Here is a 23,551-nt window from a genome sequence, read left to right on the forward strand (position 1 = left end):
TGGAGCAAAGCCTTAGCTTCAAGGTGGTTAAAATAGAGGTGTGGTTGAGGCTAGTGCTGGGCCAGGGCAGGAGGATTTTTGTCTGCACCTGAGCAGTTCTGCCTTGTAACATATCCTGGCCCGCTGGAGAAGACGGGGCAGGGAGTGTAGTGAGGGATTTTAGATATTGATGGTCTAAAGATGGAAAGATGGAAGCAGTGGTTGATGTCTTCATCTGTTTGAAGGGTAGTTGTGAGAAATAGAAAGTGGACATGGGCTATGTCTGAAAATAGTGGAGGACTAAGAAACAGAATTTTAGGCAAGAAGGAAAAACCATCTGACAGTCACTTTCTGTCCTAAGTTGATGCTGTCTGCTGTAGAAGGTTTTTGTTTAAATATTTAATAGCATTTCTGTCTTTGAGAGCTGCCCCTCTAGCTTCTGTGCTCTCCTGCGACGGGGAGTTGGGATTCTGTAAGCTTCAAGTCCCTTTTCTTTCATAAAAGTTGATATTTTACCTGAATTTCTAATACTTGAATGGTAAAGCTACCATTTGTCCACTAGTGTACAGATCCATCCTCATTTAGTGTTCTGTGCGATAGTATGAGTTCTCTTGTTCTATGTAAGATTTTGTGCTGTTTTCCTGTTGCCTTTGAAACAATGACAAAGATTGAAATTTTCTGCGTTTTTTGTTTGTTTGTTTTTGTAAATGTTGCTGCCTTTTTTTTTCCTCAAGGGAAATATCAGTCGTCAAGAAGCTGTTAGCATGATCCCACCACTACTTCTCAACGTCCGGCCTCATCATAAGGTAGCGTACAGCAGCTAGAAGCGTGTGGGCGGGCAGCTTGTTAACAGTGTCATGCCTGTTTGTTTTGTTGAAACCATTTTTTCTTAATATAATTAGTCCTTTTTTTCTCCTTTTCACTTTGGATAAAAAGTGATATGTACATATCTTAGTTTCTTTTTTTTCGTTTTTGTCCTACTTAATTTTTATGGTTTAGAAAACTATTTTCTCCCCTTTAGTTTTATTGATTTGTTTACTATATGGATTGTCTTCAGTGATGGTGATTGGCTAAATTAGGTTGAAAATGGTAGTGAACATGTATCAAGAGCTCATCGTATGGCAAGCATCACTCGGTGCTCTTTTCTTTCCTTTTTTTTTTTTGAGACAAAGTTTCACTCTCGTTGTCCAGGCTGGAGTGCAATGGCGCAATCTTGGCTCACCGCAACCTCCGCCTTCCGAGTTCAAGCAATTCTGCCTCAGTCTCCCGAGTAGCCGGGATTACAGGTGCGCGCCACCACACCCGGCTAATTTTGTATTTTTAGTAGAGACGGGTTTCTCCATGTTGGTCAGGCTGATCACTAACTCCCGACCTCAGGTGATCCGCCTGCCTCAGCCTCCCAAAGTGCTGGGATTACAGGCATGAGCCACTGCCTCTGGCCTTGCTCTGTGCTCTTTAGGTGAATTAGTTTGCTTTATCATTCACACAGCCATCCAAGGGCAGATACTATCACCATTTCCATTTTTCCAGATGAGGAAAAGGAAGCAAGGAGAAGTAATTGACCTGATGTTATGGAGCTGATAAGTGGCTGAGCTGAGATTTGAGCCTAGGTAGCTCTGTTCCTTAGCATTATATTCTCATAATTCTTACTCGTTCATCTCTATAATTAGTGTCACTGGCTTCCAGTTTCATTCTGCTCCCATCCTCTTTGGAGACTGGACCTATATCATTCTGTGATTTTGGGGCAGTGTATATTATGGAATCCCTAAAAGTAAAATATGTCATTCTATAGACTGTGTAAGGAAGTATATTTAGATCTGGGAATAGAAATTGAAAAGCTAGAATTGCTTTAAATTAAATGCAGAATATTTGGTTTTTTAAAAACATGAAACAGTTTCTTGCTTTGTTAATAGATCTTAGATATGTGTGCAGCACCTGGCTCAAAGACCACACAGTTAATTGAAATGCTACATGCCGACATGAATGTCCCCTTTCCAGGTATGCATTGGACTTGTGTTCGGAAGGGTAGGAATGCCACTTTGGCAGATTGTAGACAAGGAAAAGACTCTAACTTTGCCTGCTCATTTGGCCCTAAAGTCTCCTGTGACAAGCAGATGTGTTTTCTGTCTACCGGAAGTAGACCTGGACATCTTGCCTGCCACCGTCAGTAGTACTCAAACCAGCACACTCATGCCTTGGGGGAGCTTTATTTTAGAATTATGTGTGTTTTCTATAAAAGCAAATGGTGTTTCTTTATCAAGCCTCCTTATGGAAGATAGATTTCACTCTTTGAATTTTTAGTAACAACTTCCCCCTTCCCCCACCTTTGCTCATTATTGTTACTATTATTATTATTATTATTATTATTATTATTACTTACTGCCTTACATGAAGGGCGGTAGTGTATAGTTGTTGAAAGCTACTGTCAGACTCCCTGGGTTCAAATCCCAATCGGCAAGTTACTTACGGTGTTAGACATCCCATATGAAATGGGATGCATCAGTATGTAGCTTGCGAGGTGCTCAGGAAATGGCAGCTGTTATAGTGACACCGCGCCCCTTTCTATTGAGTGGAAACAAATACCTCTCGTGATGTTTTAGAGTCAGCTTTCTTCTCGTCCTACCTTTGTTCCAGCAAACTTCCCTAGTTCTGTTTTAATAGGCATATTTGTTAGGTCTGTTTTTTGAAGTCTTCTTTTTTACGTTATTTAAAGGTAATGCCTTGGCTAAAAGGCCTGCTTCACTTTTCCCTGTTTTTAGTTATTTTCTCTACATTGGCAGTAAAGAGCCTTGGTGTCCCAGCAACAGCAGGTTCTCCTATTTGTTTTGTGGATGTTTTGCGTTTTATACTGTTTTGAAGAGTGGCTTTGATCATAAATGTTGTCGGTATATTTGCCTTTTTGCTGGGGGTGTGAGAAGAACCAGAAATGAGCAGAGGCACACCCAGTAGAATTCTCAGCCTGCAGAGCCTCCCAGGAAGAGCTTCCACGTTCAGGTGCTTGGGGCCCCACCCTGGGAGCCTGACTCACAGTCAGAGCAGAGTCCCGGCTCATGTTCAGGATTTTAAAACATTTGTAAGGTGATTTTGTTGTTTCTACACCTTTCTCCTCATCTTTTTTTGGTAATTAATTGTTACTAATAATAGAAAAGACATTTTTGGTATGGTAATTGGCACAAAGTGAATAATTGTTGAATAGATGACTTCTGAGGCTTTCAAAATTCAAGTGTCCATAAAAATCCATCCAGAGCCACCTGGTTCGTTTTTTTGAACCACTTAACATACTTCTAGAAAACCTTGACTGTGGGTCTTAAGTTTGGTGGATTGCTGCTTCTCACTGGCTGACCTTTAGAGGTCACATATTTCAGGATGTGACTCCGTTAGGCTCTGTTTCACCTGACACTGCAATTCTGTGCCTCCAGAGGGATTTGTTATTGCTAATGATGTGGACAACAAGCGCTGCTACCTGCTCGTCCATCAAGCCAAGAGGCTGAGCAGCCCCTGCATCATGGTGGTCAACCATGATGCCTCCAGCATACCCAGGCTCCAGATAGATGTGGACGGCAGGAAAGAGATCCTCTTCTATGATCGAATTTTATGTGATGTCCCTTGCAGGTATGTCTCTTATTGGCCAGAAAGCCCAAATCCACTAAAGATATCAAGTCAAATAGAGACTAAATGAAGTTGTGCATGAACATGACACATTTGTACGTGAGTCTTGGGGTGCAAAGAAAGATAGCGTGAGCCAAAACCAAAAGATGGACACGTAGAGTGTTAATGAGAAGCAGCACAGCAGATGCTGGATAAAGAACAGAAAGGGGTGGTTGCGATAGCCTGCAGAAAGAGAAAGAGAAAAAAAAACTGAGAAAATACCTAAGAGGAGAATAGAATCTTAGAGTCATTGTGGTGTGTTTTAGGATGTCATTGCTTGGAACAAGTTGTGCACCCCTACTATTTTGTATTAGTTCTTCCAATGAGTACAGTAGATAAAAAAACCTTTGTCATAGAATAATATGCAATCACATTGGATTTTATGGTATTTAGTTCAATGAGAGAAATTCTGAGCAGGGTGCAGTGGTTCACGCCTGTAATCCCAGCACTTTGGGAGGCCAAGGCGGGTGGATCACAGGGTCAGGAGATGGAGACCATCCTGGCTAAGACGGTGAAACCCGATCTCTACTAAACAAAATACAGAAAATTAGCCGGGTGTGGTGGTGGGCGCCTGTAGTCCCAGCTACTCGGGAGGCTGAGGTGTGAACCCAGGAGGTGGAGCTTGCAGTGAGCCAAGATGGTGCCACCACTCCAGCCTGGGCAGCAGAGTGAGAGACCCCATCTTAAAAAAAAAAAAAAAAAAAAAAAAAGACATTTTGGAGTTCAAGCCCTTAAGAAATTCATTTTACTTGTGTATTTATACCTTTCTTGAGATAATACGTCAACATTTTAGATACTTAGTTTATATTTATAAAATAGTTTATTATTTTTTAAGCTAGTTTTGTTAATAAACTAAAATAGTTTATTTAGTATATTATTATAAAATAATACTCATGGTATAACTGAGTAACAGTTTTTTTAAAAGGAAAGAAACACAAGTAAAGACGTCATCTGTTCCGTTCCCATAGGAGGTGCACAGATGATGATCCCAGGTGATAATGCCTTCTGAATGACATAAGTTTGTCAAGACCAGAATCCAAAAGCTGCCACAAAACTTGTTAGCACAGAATGCAAGGTTTAAATACGATACCACATTATGGAAGAATGCCATTTTGTTTCAGTGAGTGGCAGAGTTACTGCTCATGGCAGAACTCAGTATGAAACTTGCAGCTGGTGGCTCTGAATATAGCCGAGTGTTAAAATATCTGGAAAAAGTCCTCTTGAAAGTAAAATTTAAAATAGGTCATGAACTGAAGTTTTATTTCCCCTAGGTTGCAATTTTTCAGTATTCCTTTGGGTCTCATGTTTTCCCACACCTGTTTTTTGATCAGAAAGATAAACTTGTTCCTTGTATCATATTCTGAGATCTGAGAACACAGTGACCTTATGAGCAAGAGGTTGCAAGCTGGGGAAATTTCTGAAATTGTGGTGGGATTTCTACCATGCAAGCCACTAGTGTACAGCCAGGAATGCCATTGTAAAGTGGGGATTACATTTCATGAGACACTTCCATCCTGCAGACCTAGTACCTCCTGTACATGGGGCTAGACCACCAAGGAAAATCAGCATTTACAGAGGAAGCCAGCAGAAATGCGTTACCTTCTGGGAAAACAGGATAGATAAAATTAGGCACAGAAAGTAACAAATCCAGTCTTTATTATGAAATACACATGGAAGTAACTTCCATTAACAAAAACGTGAAAATAGCTTTCATTAAATAAAAGTAGAAAGTCAGAAATGTTTAACTGTGATTGTAGGAAAAATTTAACTAATATATTAGCCTAACTGTGGAAAATTTCTTACTAGTCATTATTCATGTCATTTGGATTAAAATATCGTTGATTAACTGAGGTTTTCAATAGTATTTTAGGGTCTGTGTCCTAGGTCTGCAAATTAGTCTTGCCTAGTATTTTTTCCAAATGGAAGCACATTAATATCTCTTTAGATAGCAAATGGAGTTTGCTGTTCAAATCCATTATTTTCTGTTTGAAAATTGAAGTATAATTTAAAAGTATAATACATCAGAAAATCCCGAAAACAAAAATGGAAAGTTAATTGTAGTTGGTGAAAATGGAGATTGTTTCCTAATTGGTATTTGTAATGCTTGTTTTGTCACTTAGCTTGAATGTGACATATCTTTTAAAGTGCAGTCATCCACCTGTAGGGAGCTTTACACTCTTAAATACCTTTTTTTCCAGTGGAGACGGCACTATGAGAAAAAACATTGATGTTTGGAAAAAGTGGACCACCTTAAATAGCTTGCAGCTACATGGGTAAGTAAAACTTCATCACTGCTGACGCTGTGTGACAAGTAGATTAGCACAGATTTATTGTTATGCAACTGAGCATCCAATCTTTCATTATAGAGCTGTAAGCATCAGAGGATGGGCAATGGCCACCTTCAGCAGTTTGATCAGAAGTTATTTGAAAACCTTTCAGGAGCAGTAACTGCACATTGTAGACCTTTCAGATAACATGTTGATGAAAAATGCCTTCTGTAAAAATTTCCTGCAACACTTCAAACATGTATTTTTCCATGAAATGACCATTTACCTCTTGATATATGTGTTACTAATTTTTTCTCTCTGTTTTTGTTCTCTTGTATCATTGTTTTGCTAAGAGACATTTTGATCTCTTAGAAGTATTTTTCGGTTGGTTTTTTATGATGGGGAACTCTTCGTTGAAGAACATTTGGAACATTCTTAAAGAGAAATCTCATAACACAATGATCGTGTCTGTTAATGTTTGGTGTATTGTATTGTTTTTCTGTTTATAGGGATTTTTTAAGTACTTTTTTCAAATACTTTTGATTATGCTGTCTATAGAGCTTTGTATTCTTTTTTTCATTTGACATGACAAATGCCATGGTCTTGCATGCAGGACTGTACTGTGCCTGAGCCAAAGCATGCTAATTAGCATCCACCACAGCCAGTTATAGCAGGAGGCCTCACCTCCGTAAAATACCGTCTACTGTTTTGTGACACAGAGACAAGAGTTAGGACTGGAATGTATGATACCAATTTTTCGTAGAAATACCACATATTTAGAAAGTATGGAGGTTTTTTAAATAGTGAAATTTCATCTGATACGTTGAATTCTGTTGTTACTGAACTTTATGCTTTGCTGGTTGACATATTGGGAAAGGTTAACAGACCAGTAAGAACATTTATATAATACATTTTTTTATTAACATGAAATACTTCATATAAGTTTACTCTAACTTCACTTAGATCCCTATAAGATTTTTTAAAAGTATAATTGTGTTACAAAAACTTGTAATGAATATGTGACGTAAGTAGGTGCTTCTAATATGTGCACTTTATGGATATGTTTGGCCTTACAGTCACCTGATATCTCCCCTTAGCTTACAGCTGCGGATTGCAACGCGCGGGGCTGAACAGCTGGCTGAAGGTGGAAGGATGGTGTATTCCACATGTTCACTAAACCCTATTGAGGATGAAGCAGTCATAGCATCTTTACTGGAAAAAAGTGAAGGTAAGCACACTTGATGGATCTTTTTTTAACAGCATACGCTTTTCAGAAACGCTGTTTTTCTTTGTGTTTTGTATTCATGTAGACCTTTTCCTGGGAATTTGTTTATATGATGAACCTCTAACTTACGGTTATGGGTTAAGGAGATGTCCTAGTTAAAAACACGTGGATATGTGGATTTGCTGTATTTTGTGAATTGATTGGAATTTGGAGGTTTGGAAACAAAAGGAGTTTTGGCTATTTTTTCCTAAGTTTGAAAGATTGTCAGATCCTTATCACTGGTTTTTAAAAATTTTTAATTGTACTGCAATACACATAACATGAGGCTTACCATCTTAATCATTTTTGAGCCTGCAGTTCAGTCCCGTTAGGTATATTCCCATTGTTAATCATCACCACCGTCCATCTCCAGAAATCTTCACGTTGCAAAATTGAAACTCTGAACTCCTTTAAACAGCAGCTGCCGTCTCTCTTCCCTGCCCCTCACACCACCATTCTATTTTTTGTCTGTGTGAATTTGACTACTCTAGACCTCACAGAAGCGGAATCATACTGTATTTGTCTTTTCGTGACTGGGGGCTTATTTAACTTACTGCAGTGTCCTCAAGGCTCACCTGTGTTGTAGTGTGTGTCAAAATTGCATTTCTTATTCAGGCTGAACACTATTCTGTTGTTTATGTAAACCGCATTTTGTTTACCCATCCATCCGTTGATGGACATCTGGGTTTCTTCCACTTTTGGGCTGTTGTGAGCAATGCTGCTGTGAGCACGGTATACAAATCTCTCTCCAAGACCCTGGTTACGATTCTTTGGATATACGCTCAGAAGTCGAATGGCTGGATCATAGGATCATATAGTAATTCTGTGTTTAATTCTGGGGGGACCCCACCATGCTCTTTTTCACAGTGGCTGCATCATTTTACGTTTCTACCCCCAGTGCACAAGGGCTCCAATTTCTCTACACATTCAGGGACACTTCTTATCTGGGGCTCTTTGTTGTTAATAGCCATCCTAGTGGGTGTGAGGTCACCTCATACAGTTTTATACTGAGGGACCGACAGATAATACAGAATATTCTGAAACAGCAACGTATTTCTACAGTGTATTGATAGAAAGTATTTCTCCTTTTATGTTTTGCCAAAATGTTAACTTTTCCCATCATATTCTCCTTAGAGTCCATAATGAGAGATTTCAAACTTACAGTGTTTCCTGTACCCATGTGTGTGAAGTCAGTTGGTGCGTAGCCAGTGAGACAGGCATTTCCTGGGCAGTGCCCACCCACTGCCATCCTTCCAGTGAGGCTCCCCTCGGCGACTGGCTGGTCTGGGTTGTGCCCTCAGCCCTGTGGTTGTGGATGCCTTCACAGTCCTTTAAGCTGGAATTTACTGTTGTGTTTATTTTCCTGTGCTTACGTAGACCGCTGTAAAGATGTCATTTCTGGATGATGTGTTTTGCATGGTCATAATTGCCATGGTGTTGGTGATACTTTATTCCAAAAGGTGTGTGAGGGGGAGCGTGGGGGACATAGTGGTTTAGTTGTAGTGAAATTACTCCTTCAAGTGTGATTTGGGATCGGTTGTTAGGACTGTTGAATCCTGCTCAGATTTTTGTGTTCATTAGCTAGGAATTTAGAAAACCATGATTCCAGGCACCTTGAACAGCACGAACACCTCCTATTTCCCTTGCCACAGTCTGCTTTCAGATCCCTGAGAAAGAAAATGGATTGCATTTATTAATTTGCATGCCTAGTTGCCATTTACAACTCAGACTTGAGGGCGAGCCCCAGTTCCTGGGCGTTCTCACTGCATTCTTTGCTGGTGCGCCTTGTCTTTTTTAAAGACAGCTTCTCCTGGTTTCTCGGTGAGCGGCTTTCTTAACTTGGGGTGAGCGGTCACAGCCCATCTTGTGCTGCTTAACTTAAAATGTTTGTAGATTCTTTAAGCATTTGCTACTCTCCTAAGTCTCTGTTGCCTAGTTAAGTACTCTAGGTGGTTAATTTTTCCCCTTTTTCTGTTGTAAGCTTGTAGCTGGGACCAAAAGCCAGGTCTCCTAAGTTCTTAGGCGAGAGAGGCTCTTGCCCGCACAAGCCTGTCCTTACTCATGGCTGGAATCATCCGTTGCAGGCAGGACTTGCTGACCTGAGTCCACCAGGCTTTACTTTCCTCACATTTGAGATACTTGCCGTTTGCCTGTCTCATTACCACGAAATTGTCACCGTTCAGAGAACACACTGTGTGCGCTTTAGGCTGGCTGTGCTGTAGGACTGGGTTACTTGCCTGGAGCTCTGGATGCTGTCTGCCACCCTCTCCTGTTTCCTGAACATGCCAGTGTTTGAAGGAGTGGCTTCGTGAGGGGTTGTCATCGGAAAGCAGGTTGAATCAGAGTTCTAGTTCTCATTCCCATGGGTCTCTCTTTGCAGCAGCAGTGGGGAAGCATCATTCCCCTGAAAACCCACTGATCTCTAGTCGGGGAAGAGTGGACAGAACCTCACACACAGTGCACCGCATTTGAAAGTTAAGAGTGAGCACGTGTGACCCAGGCACGGGGCAGTGAGGAAGAGCTGCAGGGTGAAAAAGAAAACGGGAATGCTAGTGATCAAGATTGTGAGGAGGGACGAGCAGATGTGGGATTGTCCTGGTGTACTGATGGGTTCGTCTTCATCTGGTCTGAAACTTTCTTGCTTATGGATTTTCATTGGTCTTTCTGCTTTTCAGACTGGCTGGCTGGTTCCTTTTCTTGTATTTATAATGTTACTGCTGGTTTTCTGAGTGAATGCTTGCGAGTCTTTTCAGACTTCACTAAATTTGTGGCTCTAGCTGACTTTATGTCTGTCTGTATGTGTGTTTGCAAGGTGAGAAGCATTTTTTTTTTTTTTTTGAGATGGAGTCTTGCTCTGTTCCCCAGGCTGGAGTGTTTGTATTTTTCTTGTATTTAGAATGTTACTGCTGGTTTTCTGAGTGAATGCTTGCAAATCTTTTCAGACTTTTCGGCCAGCTTTCTGCGTGTGGGGGGCTGGTGTACAGTATGATGTCGCGGCCAGCTTTCTGCGTGTGGGGGGCCTGTGTGCAGTATGATGTCACGGCCAGCTTTCTGCGTGTGGGGGGCCTGTGTGCAGTATGACGTCACGGCCAGCTTTCTGCGTGTCGGGGGCCTGTGTACAGTATGACGTCACGGCCAGCTTTCTGCGTGTCGGGGGCCTGTGTACAGTATGACGTCACGGCCAGCTTTCTGCGTGTCGGGGGCCTGTGTGCAGTATGACGTCACGGCCAGCTTTCTGCGTGTGGGGGGCCGGTGTGCGGTATGACGTCACGGCCAGCTTTCTGCGTGTCGGGGGCCTGTGTACGGTATGACATCACGGCCAGCTTTCTGCGTGTGTGGGGGGCCTGTGTGCAGTATGACGTCACGGCCAGCTTTCTGCGTGTGGGGGGCCTGTGTGCAGTATGACGTCACGGCCAGCTTTCTGCGTGTCGGGGGCCTGTGTGCAGTATGACGTCACGGCCAGCTTTCTGCGTGTGGGGGGCCGGTGTGCGGTATGACATCACGGCCAGCTTTCTGCGTGTGTCGGGGGCCTGTGTGCAGTATGACGTCACGGCCAGCTTTCTGCGTGTGGGGGCTTCAGACCGCATTGGAGATGCTTCCTTCCGTTCCTCTGTCAGAGGCGGTGTGCGTGGATATGGCTCTATCCAGGAAGGAGCAGACCTTGGCTGAGCCTTAGAGTAGGTGGTTGCTGGTGGTTTTGACTGGAGTGGGGTGCATTCCCCACCTGAAAGTGCTCAGCAGCTTTACTGGAGAAAGGGCAACATGGGGCAGCACTGGCAGCTTCCAACCCAGGTGCTGGGATGGGGAGGTAACACCTGATGCCTGCCCTGCTCGTTTATGAGGCCCCTGGACAGTGTTTGATGGAGAAGCCCGTCAGTGTTTGCCTGCACTGTCATTTAGTGTTAGCTTTTAAAAGGAAGAGAATGCACAAATGATGGCAGCAATCAGTCCAGTGCTTGCTTCAGAGGTTTCTTACTGCCGCGCTCTGTCTTGGGGATTCTTCTGCTTTGTTTTTGTCATTGTCCCATTTTCGTGTTTTCTGGGAGATTTGTTGAATTTTCCTCTGCTGAGAGGCTGTCACATCAGTATCTGTGCTAGTAGCCGGTCTCACCAGTTTCCTGTAATGGCCTCACCTTATAGCTTCTTGTTGTGTCACTGGTATGGACACTTAAGGCCAGTGTGTGTTCACAGCTATTATTGCATTGTTTTAAAATCGGGCTGACTGTGTCCTGATGGGCAGTTTTAGGAAACTTCCTGGGACCACAAACTTGAGGTTTAAAAATTCCCACAGTTCATTTTCAGCATTGTTCTGGGAGGTTTGTTAGACATGCCTGCATGAAAACCCACAGCATCGCCCTGGTGTGCACTGGAATGGGGAGATGGAGCAGGCGTCCTGCAGCCCAGCCTCCTGTTTCTCTTCTTGCGGAGTTAGTCTTGCGTTCGTGGCAGGACTCCTCAATGCCCTGTCATTGGAACAACTTAGAGGTGTCGTTTACATATTGTTAATGTTCGCTCGTTTTAAGTGTACGGTTCAGTGATTTTTAGTAAGTTTACCTAGTTGGCAGCCCCTTACCACAGTCCAGCTTTAGGCCATTCCCGTCACCCTAGCAGACCCTTCCTGCCCAACAGCACTTGCTCCCAGTTCCATCCAAGCCACGTCAACCACTCATCCACTTTCTGTCGATAGGTTTGCCTTCCCTGGACATTTTCTGTACATGGATTCATAATATGTGATCTGTGTCTGGTTTTTTCACTGGGCATAGTATGTTATACTTTTTTGAAAAACAAAAGACGTCCATGCTTTTGCTACACAGGTGCTTTGGAGCTCGCTGATGTGTCTGATGAACTGCCAGGGCTGAAGTGGATGCCTGGAATCACACAGTGGAAGGTAACCTTTCCTCGAGAACTTTCGTTCTAAAGAGTAGGTGCAGCATCACCGAAGTAGAGTCAAGTTTGAAAGCATTCACGTGTGGGTAACTTGAGTAAATACTACATCTGCTGTGCCAATTAGAATCCATTTCAGAGTGTTATTTCATGACACATTTCATGACAAGTGGCATGTTTATTCCTGGCGGTGGAAAAGTTTTCTTTACTCCATGTTCGGAAATAAACTCCTCTACTCTCATTCCTGTAAGGGTAGCTTTGCTTTTTTAAGTTTTTTTTTTTTAAATTGGGCTGGGATGGCCGGGCGCAGTGGCTCACGCCTGTAATCCCAGCACTTTGGGAGGCCGAGGCGGGCGGATCACAAGGTCAGGAGATCGAGACCATGGTGAAACCCCGTCTCTACTAAAAATACAAAAAATTAGCCGGGCGCGGTTGTGGGCGCCTGTAGTCCCAGCTACTCGGGAGGCTGAGGCAGGAGAATGGCGTGAACCCGGGAGGCGGAGCTTGCAGTGAGCCGAGATCGCGCCACTGCACTCCAGCCTGGGCTGGGCGACAGAGCGAGACTCCGTCTCAAAAAAAAAAAAAAAAAAATTGGGCTGGGATTCAAGCCTTGTTTGCAATATGAAATAATTCATTACAATTTTAGGCCAGAAACAGCCTGGGGCTTGTTTAAAAAGAAATCACTAGATGGAAAATGTTATCTTATCATGCTTGTACTGGTTTTTAGAATAAATGTATTTCATCTTTGTTTTTAACAGAATTTATGTATTAATAATTTGGGGATTTTCTGTAAGGATTGTTTTGTTTTGTCTTGGCAAATAATCTTCCTGTCTTTGGAGTGAAGGAGAATGACCATTTGTTACCTTTGAGAGAATGGACACTGCTACCCTGTGATTTTTGTTACTGGATAGTGCTAGTAATCTGGAATGTACCCTGTGGTTCTGCAGGTAATGACGAAAGATGGGCAGTGGTTTACAGACTGGGACACCGTTCCTCACAGCAGACATACCCAGATCCGACCCACCATGTTCCCTCCGAAAGACCCGGAAAAGCTGCAGGCCATGCACCTGGAGCGATGGTGAGTTGGTGGAGCCTCCAGGTGTGGGGAGGGGGAAGGTTAAGCCCCGTCCCTGGTGAGCTGGTGAGTCTTGTTGGGGTGAGTTGGAGGCAGCAGGTGACATTGCTGTGAGGCTTGGGCTATGCCAGGGTCAACCCCATGTGTGTGAACTTCCCCGCCAATATGGCTCTCTTGCCTGTTAGTTGCTGGCATTGAGCATTTATTAATAGTGGAATTGGCTAGAATGTAAATGGTAATGCTTAGGATATGTCAGGAACTTTTTTTTTTTTTTTTTTTTAAGACAGAGTCTGACTGTCACCCAGGCTGGAGTACAGTGGCTCGATCTCGGCTCACTGCAACCTCCCTCCTGGGTTCAAGCAATTCTCGTGCCTCAGCCTCCCAAGTAGCTGAGATTACAGGTGCCCGCCGCCATGCCTGGCTTATTTTTGTATTTTTATTAGAAACGGATTTTCACCACATTGGCCAGGACTGGTCTCGAACTCCCGACCTCTGGTGATCTGCCTGCCTCGGCCCCCCAAAGTGCTGGGATTACAGGCATGAGCCACTGTGCTCAGCCTTCATGAACTTTTTAAAGATTACAAAGTGGGCCAGGTGTAGTGGCCCATGCTTGTAATCCCCAGCACTTTGGGAGGCCAAGGCTGGTGGATCACTTGAGCTCAAAAGTTTGACACCAGCCTGGGCAATGTGGCAAGACCCCATCTCTACAGGGAAAAAAAAAAAAAAAACTGGCCAGGCGGAGTGTTGCATGTCTGTATGTAGTCCCAGCTCCTTGGGAGGCTGAGGCAGGAGGATCGCCTGAGCTCCGGAGGTGGAGGCTACAGTGAGCCAAGATCATGCCACTGCGCTCCCACCTAGGCAACAGAGCCAGACCTTGTCTCAAAAAAAGAAAATGTAAGTTTACATATTGACCATTCTATAAGTGAGGGTTGAAGACATGGTTTTTCTCTTGCATCATCTTTGCAGTATTTGTCTTAATAGTAAAAGAATGCATTTTTGATTAGTTCAGAAGTGTGAATTTTATATATGTATATATATTTAGCCTTAGGATATTACCGCATCATCAGAATACTGGAGGGTTTTTTGTGGCAGTATTGGTGAAAAAATCTTCAATGCCGTGGAATAAACGTCAGCCAAAGGTGAGTTTTTCTTTTTCCAAAATGACATAACATTTGATCTTATACATTTAAGGCAAAAACTAGCCGGAGTGTAGTAGAAGTGCAGAGGAAAGAAGAGCTTCTTCCTGTGGGCAGCAGGAGAGCTGAGCCTGAATGAGGGGGAAATTCATTTAAATATCAAGTTTTCCAAAAAGCAGAAATTTCTCATAGGTGATAGTTACGTGGAGAAGTTGGTGTTTGGGGGAATGTATTCCTGCCACACTGTAAATCCAGTTATTTAATAAAAGTTGAAAAGACACGAAAAATTGCTCGGTAGCTCTGAATCGGAAGCCCCAGGTGTTTGTGCTCCAGTCCTTGTGAGTGGCTCATTTCACCGATTACAGATAGCAGAGCTCTGCTGACCTTGGCTGCGAGGAACGGTGACAGCCTTGTCCAGACCTGGCTAGAAAGATGCAGCCCGGCCTGTTTGCGATGGATCTAAACTGCCTGCTGGTTGCTTTCCAAGGCGGGCCAGGAAGCAGAGTGGTGAAGAAAGAGTGTTGCCTTCATCCTAACACACAGTCCTTTGTAACGCATCCTGTCTCACCTGTATCACGCCAGCATTATTTATTCATAAATCTGCCTTCCATGATGATAGAACCTGGCCTGGAATCAAAGTCTGGAAGTCTCTATTTCTTTAAGATCCATGCTTGAAAATTAGGACAAAAAAGCTCAGCCTATGGAGGAACAAAAAGGAAACAGTTCCGCAAAGAGCTCCAGCCTTTTTCTGGGGCACAGTTTATGCAGATTAACGTTGGAATGTACAGCCTCAGACTGGCAAAGGGGGCGACTGCACTTCTCCTGCCGTCACCAGGGTTCTTCTGTCCGGTTAGAAAGTGTTTCACTTGGAGGCTAAAAGTCTCGCAAGGTGTCTTAACTCTGATGGAATGTTATTTTCATGGAATCAGTCTAAGAAATTATATTGTAAAGTATTAGATACTTTGCATTCACTCATACTAGGTATGTGTTTTAGACTCTGCACTTGTCACATTTTAAGTGGTTGGTGCCCACAGGCTCGTGACTGCCAGCTGCACAGCACAGTGCGGTCACAGGGGAGCCTGTCCTAGAGACGCATGCTTTAGGTTGGCCTGCATTGGGAATTACATTGACGTTTCTGATGTGTTAATACTTATGTAGAAAGGTTTTTGACATTTTTTTCAGTTCGTCCCTTATGTGTAATCTTACTTTTTAGAGCAACCTATTGTCATTTTCTTATTTAAGTAATATGAATACTTCTCTCTTTCTGTTAGGGTGTCAGTTTCTTATTCATTTAGTTCAACAGATCTAGTGCTAGCATGGCCTGTGCTGCTGTTGGTCCTACTGGGAACGCAGGTAGAGTCCCCGTGGTCAGGACGCCGTGATCTTTTGTGGTGCTGAGGCCTGTAAGCACTCGGCTAGAAGTCAGGCCAGGGAGGCTGACACTGACCTTGGTATTTGAAGGTCCAGAATGAGGTTGTTGAGGTAGAACAGAGATGGGAGAACATGCCCTTGGACTCAACAAGAACGCCCCTCTGGGAGAAGCTAAGGTTGGATGGGAGGGGTGTGTGCCCTCACTGACCTGCTCACAGGCTTGGGGTTCATCTGTTTTGTTTTTTGCTTTTTTACATTATATTAACATGGCAATAAAATGTGTTCCCTGGGATGCTCCCGGCTTCTCTGCTTAGTAGCTTTGTGGCTCTGAATAAAATGAACTTGCCTGTGCTGAAATCCTATTTTTAAAACTTACTTCATAGGGACTGAGGAATTACGACTTTTATCAGTTTTGTGACTTGTTAAAAAGGACACGTATTTTTAAAAGATCTTTAATAAAAGTAAAACATTTTGCTCATTCCCAAAGCCAAATTTAAATTATACCGTGGCCCTGATTCAGAAGTTCATTCTTTGGCAGGTGTTTCCTTGGTGCCTGGGGCACTCTGTCTTCTAGTTCCTGTGGCAGTTTGTCCAGGTGCCCAGAAACAGTTCCTACCCTCCTTTCTCATTATATATATACTTGTCTTTTTGCCTCGCCGGGTATTTTAGAAATCGTGCTTGTTGCACTTTGTGTCCTTCAGTGTGCCTTACCCAGAGCAGAATGCACGATAAGCATTTTTACATGAGAATAAGCTGGTGTTGTAAGCCTCTGCTAAGGAACAGTCTATATATGCTCTTTGTGGGATTAAGGTAGAATCAGCTTTAACTCCAAAGAAACTGTCCACGAATTTTGTTTATAATAGCAAATAGATTTAAAATGACACTTTAAAAAAAATCTGTTGTCTTTCTCTACATATAATGCTGTAGGAAACATAGAACTGATGGATTTTGTGAGCTTGTTATTTTTAACTTTTCGTAGCAGCACAAAGAATGCTGCTCTTTGTGTGTCAATGAAATTGTTCTCTATGACAGCTGCAGGGTAAATCTGCAGAGACCAGAGAAAGCACACAGCTGAGCCCTGCAGGTCCCGCAGAAGGGAAACCCGCAGATCCCTCTAAGCTGGAAAGTCCGTCATTCACAGGAACTGGTGACACAGAAATAGCTCATGCAGCTGAGGATTTAGAGAATAATGGCAATAAGAAAGACGGCGTGTGTGGGTAAGAAAGGGGGTTATGTCTTGATCTAACACTCTGGTGTCTTCACTGTCCTTTTGGATTAAATGGGATCCCAGAGCCACTGGTGGGTTTGAGGGGGCAGTGCATGTGTGGTATCAGGTTTATGCAGTGTGAGGGACGGACCCTGTGGAAGCTGGAAGGTGTCAGCATCTGCTGCCGCAAACTCCATGTTGCACAGAACTGACGGAAAGGAAGAATGTACTTTTGGTATCGAAGGTTACCACCCATTACAGATTGATTTGTCTCATCCTGATTTCCTTTTTAGTCCTCCTCCATCAAAGAAAATGAAGTTATTTGGATTTAAAGAAGACCCATTTGTATTTATTCCTGAAGATGACCCATTATTTCCACCTATTGAGTAAGGATTCAGCCTTTTAAATTACTCATTTAAAGAAATTTACTATAGAGTATCAAATGCACAACTGATCACATGTAACCATTGTTTTGTATGTAGCTCTGTCTAGCTTCTTTTTTTTAACCTTTTAAACTGCATATTAGAGTAGGATGAAACTTTAGAGGTTATTTACTCAACCTTTCAATTTAAGGAGAAAGTAAACTTTGTGAACATGATAGATTAAAAAAACTGATTATTTAGATTATGAATCTAAATTAGTTGTGATCCTGAACCTAAATTGCTGAGTTGACTATATAGACCAGTGGCCAAGGCTGTCTAGTTCAGTTTCTGTAGAAAAATGAAGAGCTGCGTGTGTGGGGGCTAATTAGGGACGACATAGACAGAACATAGAGGAAAAGGGTTTAGGATAAGTCTGACATTCATTTTGTTCTTACTCATTGAATTTTAGAATCTATTTACCAGGGCGGTCACTTACTGTCTTTTGCATAACTGGTGCTTTGCATCCATTTGTAAAAGTCTATTAAAAAGTAAGTCTCGGCCAGGCGCGGTGGCTCACGCCTATAATCCCAGCACTTTGGGAGGCTGAGGCGGGCAGATCACAAGGTCAGGAGTTCGAGACCAGCCTGACCAACCTGGTGGTCTTTACTAAAAATACAACCCATCTTTACTAAAAATACAACCCGTCTTTACTAAAAATACAAAAAAAAAAAATTAGGTGTGGTGGTGAGGCAGGAGAACCACTTCAACCCGGGAGGCAGAGGTTGCAGTGAGCCGAGAACACGCCACTGCACTCCAGTTTGGGCGACAGAGCAAGACTCCGTCTCAAAAAAAAAAAGTCTCGGAAGTAGTGTTATCAGGTCATTGTTATTGGAGTAGCGGCCGAGGGAGAGAAGTTGCACTTGTTAATTTAGGTTTCTGATCAAGTCGTGCCCCAAATGTTGCGTGGGGGTTTCAGGTAGAAGTGGATGAAGTTTAGAAGCTGGAGTCCAGAACAGAGCGCAGTGCCCTGGAACCACACTGCAGTTTTAGGGATTGAGTTCTAGAGGAGGAGAATAAGGTGTTTAGAACGGTCTACCAGATGTTGAAGTCCTTGTGTGTAAACAACACCGTTTCTGTGTGCAGGAAATTTTATGCTTTGGCGCCTTCATTCCCGAGGATGAATTTGCTGACTCGGACGACAGAAGGGAAGAAGAGGCAGCTCTACATGGTTTCTAAGGAGCTGCGGAACGTGCTGCTGAACAACAGTGAGAAGATGAAGGTGCCTGCCGCGCAGACGCCGAGTGCTGTGTGATTCAGGATGCGTGTGGCTTCTCACAGCCGCTTAGGTTTCATTTGGAGCAGACCCTGGCATCTGCCCTCCCCACCTGTAGTGACGGCTCTGGGTCCCTGAGCCTGCCCTGTGATTTCAGAGCTGTTGACTGGCGCAGGGCTGAGTGGTTCCTATCAGAGTCCCGCATCTGGTGGCCTGTGTCTTTTCTGTGCCCCATTCCCACAGCCGGGTGAGCCTTGGTGTAGTTCTCACAGCTGCCCTCCTGGGCAGAGAAGGTACCGAGGGCCTAGAGGCTGCGAGTACTGCTGCCTCGACCCTTGGGATTTGTCCTTTGAGACACTTCCCTTAGAATTTGGCCATTTGGGGGCCCTTCTTTCGTTTGCTTTACTGTCCTCTAAACTACGTAAACACAAGTTGCGAGTATCAGGTGGTTCTTACCGGGGTTTCTCAGTGGGTTTCTGCTTCTCCTCTCCTCTCCCATTCCATGACGGCTGCTCCATGTGGCCCAGAGTCCTTACGGGAGATGGTCCTGTGTTCACCTCTGTGTGCTTCATCTTATATTTACTCATCTTTTTTTTACTTAAAGGTTATTAACACAGGGATAAAAGTCTGGTGTCGAAATAACAGTGGTGAAGAGTTTGACTGTGCTTTCCGGCTGGCACAGGAGGTAATTTTGGAAGTGGATTTGAACAGCAGTAGCCACAGATGACTGAAGCAGTTGGGAGTAGATGGGCTTTCTGGTCAGCCAGATGGTCTGAGTGGCTCAGGGCTTGGCTGGCACCTACCAGCCACTTGACCCTCAGAGGTTATTGAGCTCACGCAGGGTGCTGGTTTCCCCTCATAGGGGGCGGGTTCCACACCTGTCCAAGGGGAGGGGCCATAGTGAGGGCTCGACAGGCCACCATAGCGGGAGAGTAGGCTATTGTTGTTGGTGAATGACTTCATGGTATCCCTTCTCTTTGTTCACACAGGGAATATATACATTGTATCCATTTATTAATTCAAGAATTATTACTGTATCAATGGAAGATGTTAAGATACTATTGACCCAGGAAAATCCCTTTTTTAGAAAACTCAGCAGTGAGACGTACAGTCAAGCGAAGGACCTGGGTGAGTAGTTTGAAATGCATAGACATATAGCTTGTATTCCCTTTTAAAAGGATGGCAGAAATACAGGTGGTGTACTCTGGGGCATATTAGTCATATTTTTCAATTTATTTATGGCTACATCAGTTTCCAGAGGGCTCTGTAGATCCCTGATTGACAATTCAGAATGCTAAGGGTCAAAGCCATCTTGGGGTTGCTGTACTTCCCCAGGCCCTGGTGGTGCCCCGCTGCTGCCCAGCAGCCTGTGGTGTGTCTGTGTGGCATGCAGGGCTGGCCTTCGCTCACCTTGCTGGGCCAGAGTTCCGGGGAGAGGAGGGGTCGGCCTGTGAGCAGTCCTAGCCGGGCCCGCAGCCAGAGCTCTTGACCCACTTGCCTGTCAGCAGGTCGGGGGTGGGTAGAAGTAGGTCTCTGTGCCTGGGTAAATCTGTTTTTGTTTTTGTTTTCCCGGAGACGGAGTCTCACTCTGTCGCCCAGGCTGGAGTGCGGTGGTGCGATCTCGGCTCACTGCAAGCTCCGCCTCCTGGGTTCAGCCATTCTCCTGCCTCAGCCTCCCGAGTAGCTGGGACTACAGGCGCCTGCCACCATGCCCGGCTAATTTTTTGTATTTTTAGTAGAGACGGGATTTCACCATGTTGGCCAGGATGGTCTCGATCTCCTGACCTAGTGATCGCCCGCCTCGGCCTCCCAAAGTGCTGGGATGACAGGCGTGAGTCACCGCGCCCGGCTGGTAAATTTGTTTTTTAACGTACACAGCCTCACAAGACTGGCTAACATGCGGATTTTAATCGCCTGTGTTAGAGCAAAGTCAGAGTCTTGCCAGCGGTTCTGACTTTTCTGCTAGCCAGCCAGAGTAGATTATTGGTCATATTGCTGCTTTTATATGTCATCAACTTCCACTTCACATCACTCCAGTGACCTTTTCCCCTAAGCATAAAAATCACTTCTCCAGGCTCTTCTAATTTTGTTTTTCTGTTGTCTTCATTCTTGTTTATTTTTTTAAATAACTTGCTGTTTAGTATTTTTGGGTCAATTTGATCAAAAGTACATGAATCACTTCTTGCAGTTATGTCTCTTACTTGCATTTAAAACTTTGCGTTCCTTCGGGATATAAAACTTGCTCTGTGGAGTCTGCCTCCCGCTGCTGTCTCCAGGCAAGAACCACAATTTAAAGTGGAGATTCTTGTAAAGGATAAGGGAACTGTTTATACTGGTTTTGTTTTAATCCTGCACTTAGATGATTGCAGTATTGTTTTAGACAGTTTTTATGTATTTCATGCCATTCTGGGAGTTGGTGTTACATTTATTTAATCTTGAATTTTGAAGAATGAACCAGCAGTTAATCCCCGGCCTCCTTGCTTCTCAGAGTGGCTTGTCAGGTGACATCCCTTGAAGGCCCTGAATGGCTTTTGCCTCGGTCCTCTTCCAGATCGTCCCTACTGCGTCATTTGGACTTGGTTCATGTGTTCAGACGGCCTCTTTTCACCATCTAGATCCTCGAGGCCAAGAATGTAGAGTATTTGTTGTTCTCTTTCTTCGGAATACCTAACACATCACTAGGTGCAGAAACGTGCTCAGCGCACACATCCAGTCCCTGGAAAACTCGGCAAATGTGTGTCTGTTTCTCTTGCAGCAAAGGGAAGCGTCGTGCTGAAGTATGAACCAGATTCTGCGTAAGTCAGTACAAGCCCTGTCCTTAGATGCACACGCCTTGTCATTAGCTACAGTGTTCCCATTGGTGAGGAAAGTGACTTGGGAAGGTGGGGACCTTCTTCAGGCCTTTTATGATTGTTCCTCAGAAGTAGCCTTGTGAAAACTTCAGAACCAAAATATTCCTATCATGAAGATACTGTTTCATAGAACACTCAGCTCGGGCTAAATAAGTTTTACTTATAGAGAATAAAATGCATAGTACTTATTTTTTAAGCATTAGAAACCAGTGAAAATTTCTGTCTTGTACAGAGTAAGTGTAAAGATTGGACAGTTGGGTGAGGTTCTCTTCTTTCATCCTCATGGCTGGTTCAACTGTGTGTATTGCTGACATGTTATTGCATCAGGAGTGCTAGGGCTGGAGCATGGGATTTGCTCACGCTCGCGCTCACGGTCCCCACGGGACCACTGCTCCATGCTGCTTGCATGTATTCACCCTGCAGCCTCATGGGGGGCCTTGGGGGAGCAGGTGCTGGTTTTGGCAGCACTTGCCAGAGGAGGAAGCCGGGACAGAAAGTTACGTGGCTTGCCCAGAGCTTCTCAGCTCATGAATGGCAGAATTAGGATCTCACCTGCAACAGCTCCTTCTTGGTGACATGAAACACCATTTCTGAGAGGAGGCAATAAAATGGGGTCCAGGGCTGACTGGGATTTGGGAGTGAATAGGTAGAACCACTGTGCAGATTTCTTCGGGAAGTTAGTGTTGGACCGGGGATCCAGTGCTAGCTTGAACGAACCACCACAGTGCAGATCCTGAGCAGGAGCAAGCTGGGGGTCGGGGCGGGCCCAGCCAAGGAGGGAAGGAGGAGGGACAGGTAAGAGGTTGGCAGGGAGGCCGAGGGGCCGTATGTCCTCAGGGTTCAGGCTGTCAGGCTGCCAATGTGGAGAGAGGACAGGTAGGGGCTGAGGTGGGAGGGGCAGGCACTTGGTGAGGGAACAGCAGATGGATGGGCTGTGGAGGTCAGCGAGGCCATGCGCATGGGCACCCTGGGGACCTGCTGGATGGATGGGCTGTGGAGGTCAGCGAGGCCATGCGCATGGGCACCCTGGGGACCTGCTGGATGGATGGGCTGTGGAGGTCAGCGAGGCCATGCGCATGGGCACCCTGGGGACCTGCTGGATGATGGGCTGTGGAGGTCAGCGAGGCCATGCGCATGGGCACCCTGGGGACCTGCTGGATGGATGGGCTGTGGAGGTCAGCGAGGCCATGCGCATGGGCACCCTGGGGACCTGCTGGATGGATGGGCTGTGGAGGTCAGCGAGGCCATGCGCATGGGCACCCTGGGGACCTGCTGGATGGATGGGCTGTGGAGGTCAGCGAGGCCATGCGCATGGGCACCCTGGGGACCTGCTGGATGGATGGGCTGTGGAGGTCAGCGAGGCCATGCGCATGGGCACCCTGGGGACCTGCTGGATGGATGGGCTGTGGAGGTCAGCGAGGCCATGCGCATGGGCACCCTGGGGACCTGCTGGAGGCGGATGCTGTCTGGATGGTGAAGGGGCAGGAGCATCTAGTGATTGATGGCTTCTGGGTGTTTTTACAAGAATTTGAGTAAAGACACATAAATGGTTTTTAAAATAACAGTCCCATGTGGCCCACATAGAAAACATTGGGATATTTTAAGGTGTGGATTCACTTTTCCATATTCAAACTTTTCTACTTGGTAAAATACACAGGTGAAAAGTCAACTTCAGGAATAATGAATTTTTTTTTTTTTTTTAAAGAAGATGGGAGTTGGGAATTTCTTATATTTTCCTCTCACCTCTTGAAACCAACGTAGTGCCCCTGCTTTACATTAGGAAAAATGGAAAGGTGATTAAACATGGCCGTTAGGAACCTAAAATCTAGCTCAGAGTCCCGTATGAAAGAAATTAGGTAACTTGAGAGGGTTGGAAATAGTGGCTTCCATCTCTGTTGGGGCATTGATGCCAGCTGGCTGGACAGGTGGAGCCCGGAAGGTAGGGAGGGTCGGAGCAGGTTCAGAGAGGCGGGGATGTTTTTGACTGTGGGTAACACTGCATGCTGGGAACGGAAATGAGCACTGTGTGCCCAGCAGGGCTCAGATTGCCATGTGGGGTCCCTACAGAACAAATCACGCAAAACGCTGAGCATCAAAAGGATGGGTGGTCCTGGGTCCTGCTGTGGCAGCCCTGCTAGGGGCCGAGTCTCCCCGCCTCTCAGGAGCCTGAATTCACTTAGGAAACTTAGAGGTGAGCTGCGAGGAGCCTGTCGAGAAACGCTTCTCATTTAGT

General features: G+C 44.8%; 1 protein-coding gene across 1 annotated transcript in view; it reads left to right on the top strand.

The window, feature by feature from the left end:
• NSUN2 (NOP2/Sun RNA methyltransferase 2) overlaps window positions 1–23,551 on the top strand; it is a 34,640-nt gene that overhangs the window by 9,734 nt on the left and 1,355 nt on the right. Inside the window, exons 5-18 of the mRNA XM_050792934.1 lie at window positions 714–785; window positions 1,893–1,977; window positions 3,399–3,591; window positions 5,826–5,900; window positions 6,992–7,122; window positions 11,973–12,046; window positions 12,990–13,120; window positions 14,160–14,256; window positions 16,657–16,841; window positions 17,125–17,217; window positions 18,337–18,472; window positions 19,071–19,151; window positions 19,456–19,594; window positions 21,222–21,261. Of these exons, the coding sequence (XP_050648891.1) occupies window positions 714–785; window positions 1,893–1,977; window positions 3,399–3,591; window positions 5,826–5,900; window positions 6,992–7,122; window positions 11,973–12,046; window positions 12,990–13,120; window positions 14,160–14,256; window positions 16,657–16,841; window positions 17,125–17,217; window positions 18,337–18,472; window positions 19,071–19,151; window positions 19,456–19,594; window positions 21,222–21,261 (1,532 nt within the window). The remainder of the gene's footprint in view (window positions 1–713; window positions 786–1,892; window positions 1,978–3,398; window positions 3,592–5,825; window positions 5,901–6,991; window positions 7,123–11,972; window positions 12,047–12,989; window positions 13,121–14,159; window positions 14,257–16,656; window positions 16,842–17,124; window positions 17,218–18,336; window positions 18,473–19,070; window positions 19,152–19,455; window positions 19,595–21,221; window positions 21,262–23,551) is intronic.

This window comes from Macaca thibetana, chromosome 6, assembly GCF_024542745.1.
Source record: "Macaca thibetana thibetana isolate TM-01 chromosome 6, ASM2454274v1, whole genome shotgun sequence".
In the NCBI taxonomy this organism is placed as follows: domain Eukaryota; kingdom Metazoa; phylum Chordata; class Mammalia; order Primates; family Cercopithecidae; genus Macaca; species Macaca thibetana.